We start from the raw sequence: 20,016 nt of genomic DNA, 5'->3' as shown, positions 1-20,016 counted from the left end.
TCGCAGAGGTCCCTATGGGGAGGTTGGGGCTGCGGCTTGTGAAGTGTCAAGTGGAGCACGCTTGTTTGCGAGCTGCTGACTTAAAGTGCTTGGCCTGGGTTCCCTATGTCTGCAATCACTCTTTCTGCCTGCCGCGTGCCCTCACAAGACAGAACCCAGGACAGGTGAGAAAACACTGACATCCTGTGAGAAACAGAATCCTCTAGTCTGGCAAGCTGAAACCTTACCTAATTAGTGACTGCACAGGTGGCTTTCTCAGGTCTGAGTGACATTTGCGGCACACACTGTGAGGCTCACCTTGTAAGCTCTGTGCAACACGTCCATCGTCTCTCGGTGATCTGCCTTCGTTTGGTCTGGATTGTAACCTAGGCTTAGAATTTTCATAGAACTTCCTGGTTCAGTGGGTCTCAACCTGTGAGTTGCTGCCCCTTTGGCAAACCTCTATCTCCAAAGATATTTACATTATGATCTATAACAGTAGCAAAATTAAAATTATGAAGTAACAAAAATAACTTAATGGTTGGGAATCACTATAACATGAACTGCATTAAAGGGTCGCAGCACACACAGCAAGGATTAAGAACTATTAAGTAAGCCGGGTGTGATGGCACGTGCCTGTAATCCCAGCACTTAGAGAGGTGGCAGGTGGTGAGTTCGAGGCCAGCCTGATCTACAAAGCGAGTCCAGGACAGCCAAGGCTACATAGAGAAACCCTGTCACGAAAAAACCAAAAGGAAAAAAAAGCTATTAAGTTTTCTCTCAGATTTACGGCCTACGAGGCGTCAAATCCGTGGAACAGCCGGTGCTTTTGGCTCTTGCTTACCAGAGTCTGTATCTGGCTCGTAGGAGCAGACTGTTTCTAGAATGTTCAAGCAGGTTCTCTTTTTCTCTAACAGATGATTCCAAATTGCCCGCCCCACCAACCCTGGAACCCACCGGGCCTGCACCTTCCTTGTCCGAACAGGACTCCCCTCCAGATCCCCCCACCCTGAAACCCATCAGTGACAGCAAACCTTCCAGCCGCGTCCCAAAGTCCCGGAAGGTGGAAGATGATGAGCTCTCAGAAAAGCCAGCCCTGCAGCTGGGCAGCGAGCCCCTGCAGTGCTTGCTTAGTGACAATGGCGTCGATAGACTGTCTCTCACGAACCCTGACAGCCCCCCTGGCACCCCTCTCAGCAGTGCAGGCCGCCCCACATCCATCCTCTTCAAGAAGGCTAAGAACGGAGCTAAGCTACAGAGGACTCCAGACGGGACCCCGGAGAACGGCGAGGAGCCTGGCTTGGCCGACTCCCCTGCCTCTGCAGCCAGCGCGGAGGACGAGCACTACTCCAGGAAGCGGCCAAGGAGCAGGAGCTGCAGTGACAGCGAAGGGGAGGAAGAGACAGGTGACGTGTGGCCTGTGACTTCTTTTGCTAGTTCCCACCGGCTTTGCTGCTTTGCCTTGCCGGGGGCCACCGTCCCCTGTCAGCCATCTCTAGTGGCTCCTGTGAGGAAAGAAACAGGCTTGGAGTGGGTGTTTTCAAAGGGCCAGATTGTATCCTGGGCTGTCTCAGGCCTTGAGGGAAGGGGACATAAGACTTAATGTTTCTACCTTCAGTTTGCTCGAGATATTTTTATCAGACACCGTCTTGGGCGCTGGAGGAAAATTACTGAACAAGCCATGAGAATCTTTCTTAAAGGAGAGATAGACCAAAGGCAAATGAGGGCTCTTGTACTAGACGCTTTGGAGACAGTCGTAAAACACAGAGCAAACCGTCAGAGAAGAGGGCATAGTGCTGGGAGGTGTGACAAGTGGCCAGGGAAGGGGACATTGGTGTAAAGATCAGAGAGTGAAGGGGCTGAAGGTCTGGGCTGCTTGTGTATCTGGGGGACGGAGATTCCAGAAGGATAGAGAAGCGCGCTTTCATGTCCTCAGAGCAGCAAAGGCGCCTTAGCTGGAGCTCAGAAAGCAGGCGCTGACCCTTGGCCGGGAAGGCACAGCTGGGTCCTCAACTCCCTTTGAGGCCATCATCATCTTAGAGGAAGGGCCAGGGTAGGAAACACATCCTGGCTCAGGCACGCTCTGTCACACGTGTGGCTGGCCTCACAGTGTCCCTGGTCCACTGTTAAGACTTAGTTCAGTGGTCAGAGCTGTAGGACTCTGGCGGCAGGAAATCAGTAGACAGGGAAAAGGAAGCCTTCACGGCAAGGTGAGCCCAGGATGAAACCACCCCCGCTACCCCATCCAGGCTCCCACCAGACAGCTTCCTCCACTTCCCGGGGCGGGGAGGGTGGGGTTCTAATGCTCCATTCAGCTGCTCTGGACTGCCATAGTCCCCAAAGTCTGCCCTCTTCAGCTCACCAGCTCTTGGAGACAGCACTGGGTGTGGTTGACACTGAGCCTTACCCTGTCTTAGCTTCTCCTGCCTTCTTTTCTGAAGAAGGACGCCACTTTTGCCAGCTGGGATGGGAGGGCTTAGGAGTGCTTATCAGAAGAGGCGAGGCAGGTTGGCCTCTCCAGAGCTTGGGGAGGGAACTCCCTGATAATTGAGGGGCTTGTGAGCCTGCCTGGGAAGAGAAGCCTTTTCTTTTTCCTCGCTGTGGTCAGGTGTGTGCTGACTTCATCTTTTTTATGCCCCCTAAAATGCGCTCCTTACAGGGGAGGGAAGCCACCCACCCACTCCAGTCCCCTGAGGAAGGGAAGTGGGGGTGGTCTTCACTCCGGCCTCATGCTGTGTGTCCTTGGCAGGCGTTACTAACGGCTTTGGAAAACACACTGAGAGCGGGTCTGACTCGGAATGTAGTTTGGGTCTCAGTGGAGGACTGGCGTTTGAAGCTGGCAGGTAAGGATGTTTATCCCCAAAGCCCCGGCAGCCTTGAGGCCTCCATTTCTTCACCCTCCACTCAGTGACAGGGGCTTCCTTACTTGGCTGTGGCTGCTGGTATTTCTTTAGGCTCTGGTCTGAGCCCTGAGGGAAATGGGGTACCCTTGATTCTCTGGTCTATTCTAACGGAGTGGAGCGGTGTTGATGTTGAGTGTGTGGCTTCCATTTCCTGTTGCCCAGGACATGCTTGTGTGGAAAACCTAGCTTGCTGCACGTGGCTTTGACTGAAGCCTCCTAGGGTTCCATAGGATTATTGCTCTCTTTGGTTTGTTTTGGCTTCTGTTCTGTGGTGCTTAGGATTGGACCCTGGGCCTCACACGTGCCTGGCAAGTGCTCTCTCTACCAGTAGGCTTCAGCCCAGGCTGTTTTTGGCTTTGTTTTGTTTCTTGATACAGGATCTTGTTGTGTAGGCCTGGCTGGGCTGGAATTCCAAGCATTTTTACTGCCTCAGGTGCTGAGCTTGCAGGTGTACCACCAGGCCTGGATTTAGCCCTGGGCTCTTTGGAATAGGCTGTAACTAATAGCTCAAGCCTCCAAGTCTGAACCCTTGCACCCCTGCATCCCAAGCATGTGCTAGTGACGCCCATTGCCCAAAGCAGTGGCCTCTTTAGGGACATTGTGTGTGACCGAGGGGAGAGCAAGTGTGACCTTTTTAAGGCCTTTTTTTCAGAGGCTCAGGTTACCTGTCATAGTTGAGGGGGCTGGGCTTTCTGTTGCTCTTTAACCTGAAGGGAAGACTTCTGAGGCCAGAGCCTTCATTTCTCCCAAGTCTAAGAGTTTACTGAGCTCATTGCCCTGTGACCCCCCGCCCCCTAGACTGGGTAGAGAGGGGTGCTTGCATGAGAGGGCCTTCCTTGGTGCCACAGCGGGAGGTGACAGCTGAGACAAGCCCTGCTTTAGTAAGATACCGAAAAGCTGGCCTCCATCCCAAGGCTTCCAAAGCAGTCCTCACTGCCATGAGCCTGGACACTCACTTACCTGTGAGCTTCTGGGGCAGCTGTGCCAGCCTGCGGCCTCCAGTTACACACTGGCCCTGTGCTGGCTTCCTGCTTCAGTTTCTTTGGGGTTTTCCTCCCCCTGAGACCTTAAGATTGCCTTGGCACCCTCCCTGTCTCTTGAAGCCTCCAGAGACACAGCGAGTAGATGGGGCCAGAGACGGTTTACCAGGGCTAGAAAATGTCAGAAGGTGGTGCTCCTTGCTGATTCTCAGGTTGGGGTTCCTGGCTTCCTTCAAAGATAGGGACTTAGGCCAGGCACGGTGGCCCACATTGGTAACCGCCACACTTAGGACTGACACGGGAGAGTGGTGGGTACAAGTCCAACCTAGGCTGTGTAGCAAAGCCCTGCCAAAACACAGAAGAAAAATCCACTCAGGCTAAGGGAACATGGGAGTGCCTGAGAGGTCAGTTTACTCGGGTTGTGGTAAGAGTGAGGTCAGCCATCTGTCCCCTTCCAGCCCTTGGCTGAGCTGGAAAAGGTACTGTTTTCCCTCACCGAAGGGCACACTTCCCGCCTGTGAGTTACAAGAAACAGGCCGAGCTAGCTAGCCTGCTGGGTTGGGTGAAGCTCGCCTTGTAAAGAGAGGCTCCAGTCAGCTGCCGCTTCTTGCTTCCCCCTGGCTTCTGCTTGCTAGAGGAGCAATGCCCGGGAGAGATGCTTCCTCTTTCACTCAGTCTGCTTCTCAGAGTTTAAAATGAGAGATTGAGCCCTAGCGGGTTCAGGCCCCGGGATCACAGGATGGAAGTAGAGAGCCAACTACACAGGCTGCCCCCTGGCCTCCACACACACAGGAGGTGCCAGCACCTCCACCTGGGAGATCCAAGGGTTCTCTCCCCCTCCCACCCCACCCCTGGGATGAAGGTGTGCGCTGACCGCTAGCCCATCCCCCACCCCCTTGGCCATTTGCTCTGTGGTTGGTCTTTCCCGGTGGCTCTTCCGAGCGTCTTTCCATTCGCTGCTACACTCCTGTGACAGGCTGTGCACTGCCATGACTGAGGCTGGCCCTTGGGCTCCTGGTCCCGCTGCTCCTCCTCCCACAGTGCTAGGGCAACATTCGTGCCCCACCACACCCAGCTGTACCCTCCTTGTGGGTCATTTCTCCAGCTGTGGTGTGAGCCACTTGTTAAGATACCTGTCCGTTCCCATAGGTTACCTTGCAGACAGATGGAATGTCCGAATGGACTGCAGACAGCTGCCCTGCGTTGGCCTCTGCACAGCAAGCCTCAGCGGCGTCGGCTTCCTCCTCAGAGCCACACAGAGCTTGTCTGCTGCAGCCCAGTCTCTGAGGCCTTTCCTGTCTGCACCGGCACTCTGTCGTAGAGCAGTAGTAATCTGTGCTGCTTTAGACCTGGAAACCTGAGCCCACTCACAGAGTGCGTGATTGTGTGGGTTTCCACAGCTCCACACAGGCCCCGGCTGCCCAGGGCCGCAGGAGTGACTGAGACTGGCTGCCTCACCCTGCTCTTTCCTGCTGTATCCTAAGGTGTCTCCAGGTCCAGGGTGTGAACTGAGCGACTTCCTGGTGATGGCACTAGCAGGCTTTGTGGGGGTGGACTGGATCCTCCCTATGAATTGGGCTTTGCTGGTTTGCTTCCCACACAGGTTTTGACTACGCTGGGTCTAGCTCTGACTCGGGGAGGCCAAGCTCCGCACTCCAGCCGTTCCCACCCCTTGCTTCATCTGATCCTGTCCAGGGTTTGGCAAGCCTTTTGTCTTTTCTGTAAAAATTTGACTCTTTTTTGTTGTTGTTGTTTTTTGAGACCGTGTTTCTCTGTGTAGCCTTGGCTGTTCTAGAATCACTTTGTAGACCAGGCTGGCCTCACACTCACAGTGATCCGCCTGTGCACCCCACAATGCTCTACCTCCCGAGTGTTGGGATTAAAGGTGTGAGCCACCACGCCCCACCCTTCGACTCATCTTTTAACCACTTTTTCAGGTTGAAAAGTTATAGATGGGCTGGAGAGATGGCTCAGAGGTTAAGAGCACTGGCTGCTCTTCCAGAGGTCCTGAGTTCAATTCCCAGCATCCACCTGGTGGCTCACAGCCGTGTATAATGAGATCTGATGCCCTCTTCTGGCCGCAGGTGACCTGCAGATAGAGCACTTGGATATAAGATAAATAAACCTTTTTTTAAAAAAGTTATAGACAGGCAATATTTTTATTTATTTTTGAGACAGTCTTACTTTGCAGCTCAGCTGGTCTGGAACTCATTCTGTAGATTTTCTAGCCTCAAAAATCGCAGAGATCACCTGCCTCTGCCTCCCGAGTGCTGGCATTAAAAGTGCACACCACCACATCCAGCAGCAGGAATGTCACTCGGTGTGATGGGGGTGGGGTTTCCCAGCCACAGAATTGCTGCCCCGGAGCTCTCAGCTCTAGCTTGTGCTTTACGACTGTGTGTGGAGCTGTTGTAAAATGCCAGTGCCGTAGTGGCCTCTGCTCAGCCTTGGTTGTCACTTCCTGTCTTTGTCAAATACATCATTTACCTTTCTTTATTTATTTTTTTTCTTTTGAGACAAAGTGTTACTATATATCCCTAGGTGGCCTTGAACTTGCTGTGTAGATCAGGCTGGCCTCAAATTCACCAAGATCCACCTGCCTCTGCCTCTGCCTCTGCCTCTGCCTCTGCCTCTGCCTCTGCCTCTGCCTCTGCCTCTGCCTTCCAAATGTTGGGATGAAAGATGTGTGCCCACCATGTCCAGCACTTAACTTCCTTCTCAAAAATGCTTATGGCATGTGTGTGTGTGTTGATGTTTGCGGACGTGAGAGGACAGGTTGTAGGAGTTAGGACTCTCCCATGTGGGTCTGGGCGTCAATTCCTCTTACCCACAAACCCATCTTACCCACTGGACTTTACCTCTTTGCAGTAGCTTTGTTTAAAGAAAGAAATTGGTCTCCTTTTTAGTTAGGTTTAAAAAAAAAATCTACCCCTATTCAGGAAAAGCTTCACACAGAAACTACTTGGAAGTGAGAAATAAACTTTTTTTTTCCAGTTTAAAAATGTCTTTGCTAATTCTAGAAAGAAGACATGCCTGTTATAGAACATTTGGGAAAGAGGCAAATTTTTGGACTTCAAAAGTAAATTGGTTTCTCTAGACCTGTGAAGCACAGAGTGCCGATTCGGACGGAGGTGCGAGGGCCTCCTCGTGGCCAGCCTGTCCTCTCAGAGGCTGAGCGGACACTGGCTGACGCCTTCTCTCTGTGCTGCTGCTGTTCGTGTGCTTTGGGGTCTTTGAGACAGGGTCTCCTGCTGTAGACCAGGCTGGCCCGGAGCTCACAGAGATCTGTGATTAAAGCCCTGCGATCCTGTGCCCATGAAATGCACCCCTTCATAGGAAAGCAGCCCCTCTACATAGAGGGTTCTGTGGAAACGCCCAGGTCACACGTGCCGTGGGTTACCGTTGGCCTTGGCCGCTGCGCTTCTGTAGCTTCGTTAGGCATGGAGAAGCAGGGGCGGCCTTGTTACATTAAAACTGCTCATGTCACCTGTGCTCTGTGTGCAGCGGCCTGACACCTCCCAAACGCAGTCGAGGGAAGCCAGCCCTGTCCCGAGTGCCCTTCCTGGAAGGTGTGAACGGAGACTCTGACCACAGTGGCTCAGGTGAGGAGAGTGTGGGTGGAGCCGGGAATCCTGTTCTGAGGAGCAAGCTCTCCGGGCTGCTCGGGCAGAGCTCAGCCTGGCTGCCAGTCTGTGAGGGCTCACGCCCACAGACACTGGCTAGAGAGGTGGCCTTCGCTCTCGGTTTCTGTTTTGTCTTTGTTTTTAACTATCTTCGCTTTGTGTTGTATTTGAGTTGATGTTGCTGTGCTAATGCTCATGACAAAAGCTACCAGAGGCCGAGGTGTTCTTCACGGGAGAGCTCAGGGTCCACTGTGGAGGAAAGCCGGGGCAGGAGCCACAGCGGGGGCTGCGGAGGAACCCTGCTCGCTGGCTTGCTGCCCATGGCTTGCTCAGCCTGCTTTCTTAGATGGCCCAGGACCGGCAGCCCAGGGATGGCATAAACCACAGTGGGCTGTGCCGTCCGCCATCATTCATCAGTTAAAAAAAATGTCCATGACTTGCCCACGGGCCAGTGTGACAGAGGCGTTTTCTCAGTCGAGATCCCCTCTTCCCAGTCAACCCTAGCTTGTGTGTAAGTTGATTGAAAAATGAAACAAAAACTAGCCAGCACAATTTGAGTAGTTAACATGTACCCATGGTAACAGAAACCCAGCCGCTCTCACAAAAGCCAGCCTTTCCCTCTGGAACATGAGCTGCTAGCTTTTCTGTTGGTTTTTCAGAGCTACTTAATGTGTCTCCAAGCTGAAACCTGTGTGTATGTTTAGGAGTGTGGAGGGCCCACCGGTCCTGCCTTTAGCTCACAGTGCACCCTGGGAACTTTGCTTCTCTCTGCGGCCCAGTGGCCCATCGGATGGGAGGACTCAGCAAAGCCCTCCAGAGGAAGACACTCAGTGTGTCCCATGCTGAGCGCTGCCCTGAGCGACCTGGTGCGTAGGTCAGGCCACCACCGCAATGGCAGGCTGGAGGCAGGCCCTGTTCACAGCTGTGCCCTTAAGAGTCCTTTCTCAGTAATGTCATGTCACTAATAAACCTGGCTTGTAGACCGTGTCTGTGTGGCCTAGTGGACGCGAGGGCATGGCAGGAGCAACAGGGTGGACCAGGTCCAGAGCGGCTTCTTAACTCTCGCTGTCTGTCACGCGCACTCTGACGGCCCGGCCCGCCTTCGAAGTTTTCCTCTAACACATGGGGGTTCTCTCTCTGGTCCAGCCGTTTCCTTCAGCCTTAGTGTCATGTCCCCTTTCCTGATGTCTGTCTGTGGACGGATGCATGCCTTTGAGTTCCATTACGTTGTGACTGTCAGCACTCAGATGACAGGTCTCATGTCCAGATGAATTTGTACATCTAAGCGTGAAGCCAGGAAGTGGCTCTGACACACTTTGTGCTTCTGGTGGTGACATTTTTTTTCTTACTTTTTAAACCAACAAACTAAAAACGACACCGAAGGATATTTAAAAAGAATTGCGCTCCTGTGGCTTCCCCATCTGAACACAGCTGCCTCTGTTTCTGTGCTGCCTCCCTTCCTCTTAGGCACGCGCTTTTGTATCCATCCGTTTTTGCTCAGATATTTTCTCTTGTTGGCTCATGCTTTTCCTGGGTTTTTGTACTGGACCCATCTAACCTCCAATGTTTTGTGAGTGACTCGAGTGTTCTAGTGGACATTGGGTTAACTCCACCTTTATTGAATTACTTGCTAGAGATGTTCACTAGAGCAGATGGTTCAAACATTTATTTTAATGCTCCTGGGATGTTGAATGGAATTGCGTTGCAGAAGGACTGGACTGGTTTGTGTTTTCACCATCACGCGGCTGCACTGGTTTCTGCTCAGCCTGCCTGGAAGTCGGAGTGGATGGGTCTGCGGTGAATGCTCTTCCTTCATTGGCGTCGTGACAGCCTCTTTCTCTTTCATCTTAGTTAACTATACATCTCTGCTCTCAGATTTGAGCCCTTTTCCTTAGTGGGTAGAGCAGCCGCCTCACTGTTCACAGGTGTGGGGCTCAGAGCATTCCTGAGGCTGAGGACCTGCAGCCCTGTCCCAGGCGGGATACCTAGGGTCACCAAAGATCTGCCACCCTGCTTGGCTTTGCTGGTTTGCGGTGCAGCCAGGGACTCTGGATGGCCCATTACAGCCTGGTCAGAAAAATATTTAGTGAGTGGTTCTGTTGAGACGAGGCATTTCTCCCCATGAAGCCTCCATGAAAAGGGGTCAGTCCAGACAGTGCTGAGTCGGCTCAGGCTGGGGTATGGCCCGTCTCCCTAAGAGGCCCTGGACACCAAGCCATTATATTTTCCCACGGAAGCTACCCCAGAATTCAGGGTCAGAGGTTGGTAAACTATAGCTTGTTGTCTGTTTTGATGTGGCTCATGAGCTAAGAATGGCTTTCCATTTTAAATTATGAAAAAGATGGTGTTTGATAGCATGAAGATTGTATGAAATTCAAATTTCAGTGTCGGAAACACAAGCTTTATTGTTTAGACTATGGCTGTTTTTCATGCTACAGCCACAGGAACCATGCACCTCCTGAAAGGATGAGATATTTACTGTTTGGCCATTTGCAGGTTTACTTTGCTGACCCCTGACCCAGTATTAGAATTCCTAAGGAAAGGGCAGGGAGAAGGAAGGGTGGAGGGGCGTTGCTGGCTCAATCCTGGGCTCTTCCAGTCAGATGGAAGCCACAGGCAGGGCTTTGGGGCACCATGCCAAGTCCCCTTTGGGCACTGTCTCCTCCCCTCCCCCACCCCCAGGCAGAAGCCTCCTGATGCCCTTTGAAGACCGCGGAGACCTGGAGCCCCTGGAGCTGGTGTGGGCCAAGTGCCGAGGCTACCCCTCCTACCCTGCCTTGGTGAGTCTGCCCCAGAGACACCGTCCTGTCCCCCTCCCCTTGGTGGATCTGGCCCCTGCCTTGCCTTGAGGGGTTATCCGATCAGTGTGGTCAGAGTCAGTTACCCTTAGCTGCAGAGGGGAGGGGGCTTTACTCTAGCTTTCCTGGGGGAAACCAGCAGAGCCCCACCCCCACACAGACAGACACACACACACACACACAATGGCAGAGCCCCACCTATACACACATAGACAGACAGACAGCAGAGACAGACACACACACACACACACACACACACACACACACACACGGCTCCAGGTGTTCAGAGACCAGGCTCGTAGGGCTTTGTAGCACTGTTCGTTTGCTTCTGTGTAGGAGGAACATTGCTCAGTGTAGTGTCAGAACACTGCTAATGCTTAGTGGTGTTGCTACCCACCTGCCGTACTAAGTCCTCGAGAGGCCAGGGACAGAACCTTGTTTGTAGGGGAGAGAGCAGGGGTCTGGTAACCGCTCTCAGCCAGACAATAAGCAGCAGATAGGGTGTGATTCCAGGGCTCAGTGTGATGTAAAGCCTTTGATTTGAGCCACTGCATTAACACTCTTCCTCAGTCCTGTGCTCTCAGGATTGCACTCAGCCCCTTTCCCCCGCATAAGCCTGTGCATATGAGGCAGAACCGCCTTTAACCTTACATGTCCGTCTCACGTGATGAAACACTTTTGTGGTGTCATTTTTAATGATAACGTCATCTTTCAGATGCTCTCCTGTACCATGCCTTGACGTTCCTGGTTCCCTGTGTAGGTTTACTTGTTCACCGCGGTCAGCAGTTGTCAGTGACTATCTTAGCTTTATCTTGGTGTACAAGCGTGATGGCTCCGTAGGCGTGCCCACCGGGGCAACATCCACACAGGCCTCTGGCACAAGTGGCCAAACTGCCCAGAGGCTAGTTCTGGTTTATGCTCCTACCAGTAGGCTGCTATCTCCCAAAGCTTTCCCAGGCCGGGAGAGAATGGCCACAAGCTCTGGAGGACACTACCACCAAGACCTTCGGGTCTTGGGAGAACCATCTGGGGAGGTTTTAAAAGCTGTGTAAAGTCAGCTCCCCCCCTAGAACACCAAATAAGCCTTCCAGAGGCTGGGCCAGGCGTCAGTGCTTTCTCAGGCTTTTATAGCACGGGTGGCAGCCACCCAGCAGCCTCTCACATGCACAGCTCTGGTCAGTTCCTAGCCCTGCCTCTCTGTGACTCTTGAGCCGGGCAGCAGCCCCCTGAGATACAGGAGGGAACGCTGGTCTTGTTTGTGATGAAGAATCCTGTAGTGATGAGGTTACACCACTTCCTGGTTTGCCCGCCTCGGCCCCTCCTAGCTATGGCAGGTGTGGAAAATTCACACTGGCCCGGCAGCTGGAGCACTAAACTGGGAGCCCTGTAAAAATGAGGCCACAGGACCCAGCTTAGTCACTAGGAAGTGGTAGTGCTGGCAGGTTGGAGAGGTTTGTTTGTTTTGTTTTTAAACTTCACAATGTAAGAGAGACAATCAAACGAAACACTGGGACATGGTGGCATCTGCCGTTGAGCTCAGCATTGGCAGGTGGATCTCACTGAGTTTGAGGCCAGTCTGGTCTCCATAGTTTCAGGCCAGCTAGGGCAATGTAGTGAGATCCTGGCTCAAAAAAAAGAAAAGAAATGCAGTCACCACCTGAACACAACCTGTGCTTCTGTTTTGCCGCATGCTGTGCAGCCCTTTGCCCGTGCATGGAGATTCTGCATGTTACACTGTATGTCAGTCTCTTTAAAACAAACCGGGGGCGGGGGCGGGGAGTGTCATGCGTTTTGTTTTGCTTTTCAAAAAGTAATATGCACATTCCAGGGGTTTTGGGAAAACAGGAAAGGGAGAAGAAGAAGAAGAAAAAAAAAAACAGTTTAAGACCCCTTTCTACTACCTGGACTAAATATTTGTATTGTTCTCTTTATTGATGCTAATGTATTGCAGTTGTGACAGTGTATATGCACACTTCCTGTATGTTACGTCAGACCTTAGCACGAGCTGTGTGTCCATGCTCTGTAACCCTGCATCATGTTCATTGAGCGAATGGTCCATTAGCATTCTGGGCTGTGAAAGCTGTTCTCAGATCAGACTCCTCCTCTTCTTCTTCCTCCTCCTCCTCCTCCTCCTCCTCCTCCTCCTCCTCCTCCTTCTCCGCGGGTCCTCACAGTCTGGTGGAGACAGCAGAGCACCCCAGTCCTCTTGGGTGGCTGAGGAAGCCCAGGACTGTTGATTCTGTTGTCATTACATCTCCAGCTTCAGCCCTAGGAAGAGTGACAACCTGGGGGACAGCTTTGGCCACTGAGTAGCTGTGGGTGGGCCAGATGTCGTTCTTTCTTTTTGTTTTGTTTTGTTTTTCGAGACAGGGTCTCTCTGTGTCGCCTTGGCCGTCCTGGACTCGCTTTGTAGACCAGGCTGGCCTTGAACTCAAAGCGATCCACCTGCCTCTGCCTCCCGAGTGCTGGGATTAAAGGCGTGCGCCACCACGCCCGGCTGTGTCGTTCTTTCTTAGAGTCTTAACCAATCTGTTTAGATGTATTTGTTCGCTGTGTATGTGTATGAGTGTTCTGCTTCCGTGTATGTATGTGTGTATGTGCACCTCATGCATGTCCGGTGCCTGAGGAGGTCAGAGAGCGTCATATTCTCCTGAACCTGAGTTACAGACGGTTGTGAGCCGCCTGTGGGTACGAGGAGCCAGACCAGGTCTTGTAGAACAGCAGCACATGCTCTCACGCTGGGCTGCCTCTCAGTGCCTTCAACTCTGAGGCAGAGCACCTCTCTCAGCTGCCTACCCTGGAGGGGCTGAGGGTGCTGGCTTAGGAGAGGAGGTCCTTGGAACAGGGCGTGGGAAGGAAGATTGCTCTGTCTCTAGAGAAGGCTAGGTCCTCTGTCAGTGTCCAAGTCTCTCTGGCCTCTGCACAGAGGTTACGAGGCAGCTGGGGTGGGGCTGCCTGCAGCACTGGCCTGACTGCCTGCCCACAGCCGAGGCTCCAGCCTCTGCGAGCAGCTGGTTCCGGTCTCAGCCATAGTTTCCCCAGCTCTCATCTTCCTGTGCTGGTGTTTCCCTGTTTGCTAACACCTGTTGCGGACTTCCACCTCAACAGGCGGTTGAAGTGAGGTGGTGTGTGGGTAGTTAAGAGCGCTGGGATGCTCCACAGACCGGGAGAGAGCTACTGCACTGTGGCTGACACTCCTGCTCAGAATAAGATGGGCCCTTCTGGAGATTAGTCCCTCCGGGGCCTCTGGTTTATCCTTCAAACCCAGAGCCTTTCAGCGCTCTTTTTGTCTCCTCTCCAATCATACTGCAGAGGTAACTGGCCCCAGGGCCCTTGGGAAGGTGGCAGGTAGCCAGAGGCTGTTACACAGACCAAAGGCGTTGCCCTTGTGCCTGGCTGAGCTTTCTGCATGGTCACAGCCTAGGTGCCCAATGGAGCAAGGCCCTGAGGACTGCAGGTGACTTGCAAAGGTGGTAAAGAGAGGCAGAGAGGGAAGCAGCCTGTAGGCTTTCTCTAACACGCTGTGAAGAAGGGTTGCTCAGTGCCGGTCTCCTTTTCTGCCTCCAGATCATCGATCCCAAGATGCCCCGGGAGGGCCTCCTGCACAATGGTGTCCCCATTCCTGTCCCTCCGCTGGACGTGCTGAAGCTGGGCGAGCAGAAGCAGGCAGAGGCTGGAGAGAAGCTCTTCCTTGTCCTCTTTTTTGACAACAAACGAACCTGGTAGGTGACACAGCTGCCGCAGGACCCTTGCAGGCTCCACCCCATATGAGGAAGACGCTTTGGCCAGCCCATGCTGCCTGTGGTGGCTGTTCCTGATGACACTAGCTAAGGTGCTTCCGTGAGGGTGGAGCGGCCTCCTTGGGAGCTCTCCTAGGGGAGCATTTTGTCAGGTGTCCCAGATAGCGATGGAATAAGGGCTCCAGCCCCGGGCAGAGGAGGAAGTCCAGCCGCAGTATGCTCTGAGTAGAGCTCAGGAGAGGAATTGGGGATCTCTGTGCCCACAAGCCAACAGTCACTAACTGTCACCTGATCCTGGGGTGGGCAGCTCCCATGGTAGCTAGTCAACTTGAGAGAGTTTCCAGCGCAACGCAGCACTCTAGCAGCTGGGGACTTATGTCTCAGTCCCGAGGGAGTCTGGACAGTGTGGTGTCCTTTATGAAGGGCTCGGTGGCCTGTGGCTAATAAACTGCTGTCACTCATATCTCTGTAGAAAGGCAGTAGAATTGCTGGTGACAGAAATGCCCAAGAGCGAGGCTTAACCCTGCAGGCGTACGAAGCCGCCTGTGGCATGACGAAGGGGCTCTCCACTCTGCCTGCCTCTTGCCCTTGCTTGGCCTGGTAGCTGGGTCCAGAGGAGCCCTCAAGCCCCTGAGGTGCAGCTGCATCTTGGCTGTGCTTGTATTTCAGGCAGTGGCTTCCAAGGGACAAAGTCCTGCCCCTGGGTGTGGAGGATACTGTGGACAAGCTCAAGATGCTAGAAGGCCGCAAGACCAGCATCCGCAAGTCAGTACAGGTGGCCTACGACCGCGCCATGATGCATCTGAGCCGAGTGCGTGGAACCCACTCCTTCGTCACTTCCAGCTACCTGTAAGAGTGGACTGGGCCTGTGTCTGCCTTCTTCACCTCTCCTCTGTCCCTGAGGCATGAGAAGCTTCTTCTGCCTCTGCCAAGTATGTGGCTGGCAGCTTCTGTCTCATGGCAGGCCCTGACTGGACTGGGTCTCCAAGGGCAAGACCCAATATTGACCAATCATGTGGTTCCCCTGGAGGGCCGCTGCGTGCCAAAAACCCCCACTGAGGTCCCTGGGGTATTCCACTGAAGAACCTCTTAGAAGGAGAAACAGCTGAGTCTTGGCCAGCCAGGGAGATGGACCTGGCTTGCAAGGCAAGAGGTCCTAGGCTGCTTTTCTGGGGCCACCTGGCTCCCCCCATGCCTCCCCCCGCTAACCATACCTCAGGGCAGGCAAGGTTCTGACACTGATCCCAGAGATGTGCCAGGGTCCCTCGGGAACCCACTGACTCCCCTCCCCCCACATCACCCACTTCCACACCTCCCGCCTCATCACCCAGCCCAGGCTCTCCTCCCCACGTTTCCCACATTTCTCCCTTGTGCCAAACTGACAGCAACGTCACCAAATTGATCTTTTTGTTTGATGCCCCATTCTCTTCCTGGCCAGCTGCTATATTAGATAGGTGTCTGCCAGGTACTCCGGTCCCACCTGGAAGGACCCTTCCCCACACCCATAGAGGTCCGCTTGTGCTGCCCACACACGGAGCCCAGCTGCGCGCACGTGCTGTGTGGGTGGACTGGGCTTCCTGCCCTTCCTTGGGCTTGCTGGGAAGAGCGCTGAGGGTGGGCACAGGCTGGGCGGATGTTGAGAGTGGCGCGTGCCCCTCAGCTGGCGTGCTGCGGACCGTACCTCTTGGGGTTTTATCATCTTGCAGCAGCCTTAAGCCTTTCTGCGACACATGACCGCAGGCGGCATGGCACTGCCCTCCAGCACCCCCTGTCCCCCAGCTTTGCTGCTCCTGCTTCCCAGAGCAAGGAACCACAGCCCTTTCTTTGATGTCCTACTTTCGACCTCTTCCCCACCTTCACCTCCTCAGCCTCCTCCCCTCCCCTTCAAAAGGAAGGAAAAGAAAACTGTGAATGAGGAATGCTGACTGACAAACCAAGCAGACGTTTGAGGCTTCTGCTCTTGAATTTTCTTTTCACCTCTTAAGCACCAAAGCCGCAGGCGGGTTTGCAGACCGCTGATTGCCATGTTCACTTCTACCTTGATGTTATTTTTAATTGTTTTACATTTTTTCATAGGGGAGTTTTGGGCAAAACAAAGTCCCTGGGGAGACCACTGCCATTTTTACATACTCAAACTTTTTAAAATACAACCAACCACCAACTTCTTACACATTTGGGACATGAGCCAGCGTTTAAAAGGGAACCAACGAAACTCACCGGGAGGGCGGGAATCTGTCCAGTAAACAGCGCAGCGATAGCTGGGACAGGACGCGGTGTACATAACTGTAAGATACTGTCATAAGTTATTCAGGCCCGTGCCCTCCTTTATCAGGATCCTCCATTGTGCAGCCGCGCAGGGCGGTCTAGTTAAAGGAGCCGTTGCGTCCCCCTCTCCCCAGGTAGTTGGTCAGCTGTGGACTCTGTGACCCTTGTCTAAACCTGTGTTGTAAGATCTCGGGGCTTTCTCCCTCTCTATCTCCTTCCCCCAACACTTTATCTTCTCTGTCTCTATTTTTCAGTCCCTTTCTCTCTCTCTGAGTCCCATTTTAAAAACTGCTCTTTCAGAACAGGGTGCGACTCAGATCCTGTGTGGCACGGGGCCTCATGTCTCTGTCGCGTCTGCTGCGAAGCACACAATGCTCTATTTATTGTAGAAAGTGACTTTATTTGCCTTCTAGAATTGTTTATAACAGATGGTTATAAGAGAGGTAATAAACAGAAAAGTCTATGCCTGTAAAGAATACGAGAGATAATTTTACCTACCATAATATGACGTCATATTTTCTCTCTGAGAAATAAATGTTCTAATGGGCGCTGGTTTGCTGTGCTGTGTTTGGTGTCCTTGGTGGGGCCTCCTCGCCTCACTCTCCCGCTTCTCTGAAGGCAGTCATTGACAGTGGATGGACGTGAGGAGCAGCTCGGGCTCAGGGCTGAAGAGCGTCCTGCTGGGCTGCCAGGCCTTAGCTGCATCTTCTGGCCGAGGTCGTTTGCGAGCTGTGCTGGAGAGGCGGTCCCACTGCCACCTTAGCATCCCCTCAGCACACTGACCAGACTGGAGACCAGCAAGATGACACCTCCTTGATGTTCCTTCTGTAGATGGGACCCAGATTGGTGTCACCCACCTAGACCTGGAAGGATCCTTGCAACTGGCCTGGCCTTCGTATTACATAATTGAGGAAACAGACCAACAAGATGAAAAGACACGATCAAGTCAATCAGCTAAGAAGTGGGGCCAGGGAACTCCGGCAAAGACTTGGCCCAAGCTTCCTGGACTCCCCGGCCATCAGGGCTGCAGCGGCTTGCTGCCTGCTGTGTTCACATCCCACTGGCATCTCTAAAATCTTTGGAAAGGACATGGTGTGGCATGTGAGGCAGCGAGAGGCTGGTGTTGGGTGCTCTCCTCGGCTGCCCTCTTTCCTGTGCGTTGAGACAGGGTTCTTACAGATCCAGAGCTGATGGCTCAGCCTCCGACTGGCCAGCGAGCCCCAGGCTGCTTCCATCTCCTCCTCCTCTCCCACGCTGAGGTGCCAGGTGCCTGCCGTGGGCTTTTCTCTTACCGAGCTTCTGGAGCTCCTGAACTCAGGTCTTCATGCTTACAGGGCAAGTACTCTGTCAGCCTAGCCCAGAAAGGGGCATCCTGAAGCACAGGCCCACGGCGGGGTTTGCAGGAGCAGCTTGCCTCTGTTGAAGAGCCTGAGGGAGAGTCCTGCTGTCCTTCCTGCTGCGTCCCTCTGATGTGGTAGGAGACACAGTTCTTGGTCCTCTTCTCATGGTCTAGTTTGTATAATGTTCTAGATAGTGTGTGTCCAGTGTGCAGATAGCCTTGTGTTGCGTGAGCAGTGCGGACACCCTGACAGCTCTGAGGTCCTCAGTGTGAAGGGCCTGACGTGGAGAGGAATTCGGAAAGAAGATATGTTTGGGTTTGGTTGGGCAATAGCTGACCGGTTCCGAAGAACGAAGCAGTTAATGCTAGCCTTGAGAACTGGGTCTAAAAATCCACATTGAAGCCGGGTGCGGCGTACTTAAGTGGGGAGGCAGAGGCAGGGGGATCTCTGTGAGTTCGAGGTCAGTATTGTCTACAAGTGAATACAGGACAGCCAAGGCTACACAGAGAAACCCTGTTTCCAAAAACGAATGATGATGATGATGATTCACATTTATAAGTCAGGTGGTGGTGGTGCGCATCCTTAGTCCCAGCACTCGGGACGTAGAGGCAAGCAGAGCTGAGGTAAAGCGGCTGTGAGCCAGAATAAACCCCTCTTTACTTAAGTTGTTTGTTAGGCAGGGATGAGAAAAGTAACACACCCACAGTTGCCTTTGCAATTCAAAGCACAATCCAGGAATGTGGTTTGGTTTGTTTTTTTTCCCAGATAGGGTTTCTTTGTGTAGCTTTGGCTGGCCTGGAAGCCACTCTGTAGACCAGGCTGGCCTGGACTCTGGGGTTAAAGGCTGTGCCACCATGCCCAGCATTTAAATGGCTTCTTGTCAGGCATTTGGTCACAGCAGTGAGGGAGTCACTGATACACAGGATAGGTTGATGTCAGGCCAGCACAGGTAGAAGCTCTCCCACATCCGGGACCACGGGGACAAACCTTCAGCTTGGCCTTTTAAGAGCAGAGGGTGGTTTGGGCAGACAAAACAAACGTAGGAAAGGAAATGCTGCTTGTCCCCAGACTCGGAGGCTTATGTCTTTTGTTTATTGTTGTTTTGAGACAGGATCTTTCCATGTAACAGCTCAGGCCGATTTCACAGTCGCCATGTAGACCAGGAAGTGTAGTACCTTCCTGGCACTATGGAAGCAAGCCTGTAAGGATGAACCCTCCCATCTTCCGACTCATTTCTAGCGTTTTCAGCAATAGGGTCGTATTGTCAAGTACTGGAGAGTAATGGACAGCGTTGGCAGTGCCTTTAATGTCTTCTGTGGGGAGGGGCTAAGGGCACATTGCCTAACAGCTTAAATAGGTTACCACCTATTCCTCACACTGGGGTTTCATTTTGGCATAAGGCAACACAGTATTCTATTTTCCCTTCCTTCATTTTTATTTTTTAATTTAAAAAAATTTTTTTGTGCTGCATGGTAGCACATGCCTTTAATCCCAGCACTCAGGAAGCAGAGGTGGATCTCTTGAGTTCGAGGCCAGCCTGGTCTACAAAGTGAGTCCAGGACAGCCAAGGCTACACAGAGAAACCCTGTCTTGAAAAACAAAACAAAACAAAAACAATATATATATTATAAGTTTTTTATTTTTATTATTATCATCATCATTGGCTGGAGAGATGGCTCAGCGGTTAAGAGCACTGTCTGCTCTTCCAGAGGTCCTGAGTTCAATTCCCAGCAACTACATGATGACTCACAACCATCTATAATGAGATTTGGTGCCCTCTTCTGGAATGCAGGCGTACATGCAGGCAGAGCACTGTATAAATAATAAATAAGTAAGTCTTTTTTAAAAAATATTTTATTTAATTTTTTAAATGTATGTGCATTGGTGTGAGGGTGTCAGATCTTAGAGACAGTTGTGAGCTGCCATGTGGGTGCTGGGAATTGAACCCAGGTCCTTTGGAAGAGCAGACAGTGCTCTTAACCACTGAGCCATCACTCCAGCCCCTAAATAAGTAAATCTTAAAAAAAAAAAAAAAAAAAAGGCTCCATTGGTATGGTGAAGGGGAAGGTCTTTATTGTAGATATGAAATAGAGAGCCAGAAGCATCTGGAAGAGTCCAGATCAGAGAAAGTCGGAGGCTGGACATGACCAGTGGGTTGGATCTGGCCCTGAGAAGCAAGAGCAGAGCAAAGGGGGGGGGGAATAGAGAGAGGGAGAGAAGTCAGAGCATAGCCAGAACAGGGTTATAAGGAGGCAAGTGGCCGGGGGAGGGAGGCGGGGAGAGGCTGAGGAGGGCTTGGGTGCTGGCATGGACTCTGAAGTGTCTAACAGGTTCTTGTAATATCGAGAGAGCCTAAAAGTCAGTGTGCACTTTGGCCTGCTAATAATA

The 20,016-nt window shown here is 52.6% G+C and overlaps 1 protein-coding gene across 4 annotated transcripts in view; it reads left to right on the top strand.

Moving 5' to 3' along the window:
• Window positions 1-16,836, top strand: part of BRPF3 (bromodomain and PHD finger containing 3) — a 35,433-nt gene extending 18,597 nt beyond the window's left edge. For 3 of the 4 annotated variants that reach the window (XM_084754025.1, XM_084754026.1, XM_084754024.1), the window contains exons 8-13: window positions 897-1,385; window positions 2,729-2,822; window positions 7,367-7,464; window positions 10,168-10,265; window positions 13,851-14,005; window positions 14,693-16,836. In XM_084754025.1, coding sequence (XP_084610151.1) covers window positions 897-1,385; window positions 2,729-2,822; window positions 7,367-7,464; window positions 10,168-10,265; window positions 13,851-14,005; window positions 14,693-14,876 — 1,118 coding nt within the window. In that variant the 3' untranslated portion in view covers window positions 14,877-16,836. The remainder of the gene's footprint in view (window positions 1-896; window positions 1,386-2,728; window positions 2,823-7,366; window positions 7,465-10,167; window positions 10,266-13,850; window positions 14,006-14,692) is intronic. The other variant, XM_084754027.1, reaches the window with a different exon arrangement.
• Window positions 16,837-20,016: the final 3,180 nt, after the last annotated feature.

This window comes from Acomys minous (genome assembly GCF_964271855.1).
Source record: "Acomys minous genome assembly, chromosome: 13".
Lineage (NCBI taxonomy): Eukaryota > Metazoa > Chordata > Mammalia > Rodentia > Muridae > Acomys > Acomys minous.
This window is presented reverse-complemented; position numbering and strand designations above follow the sequence as displayed.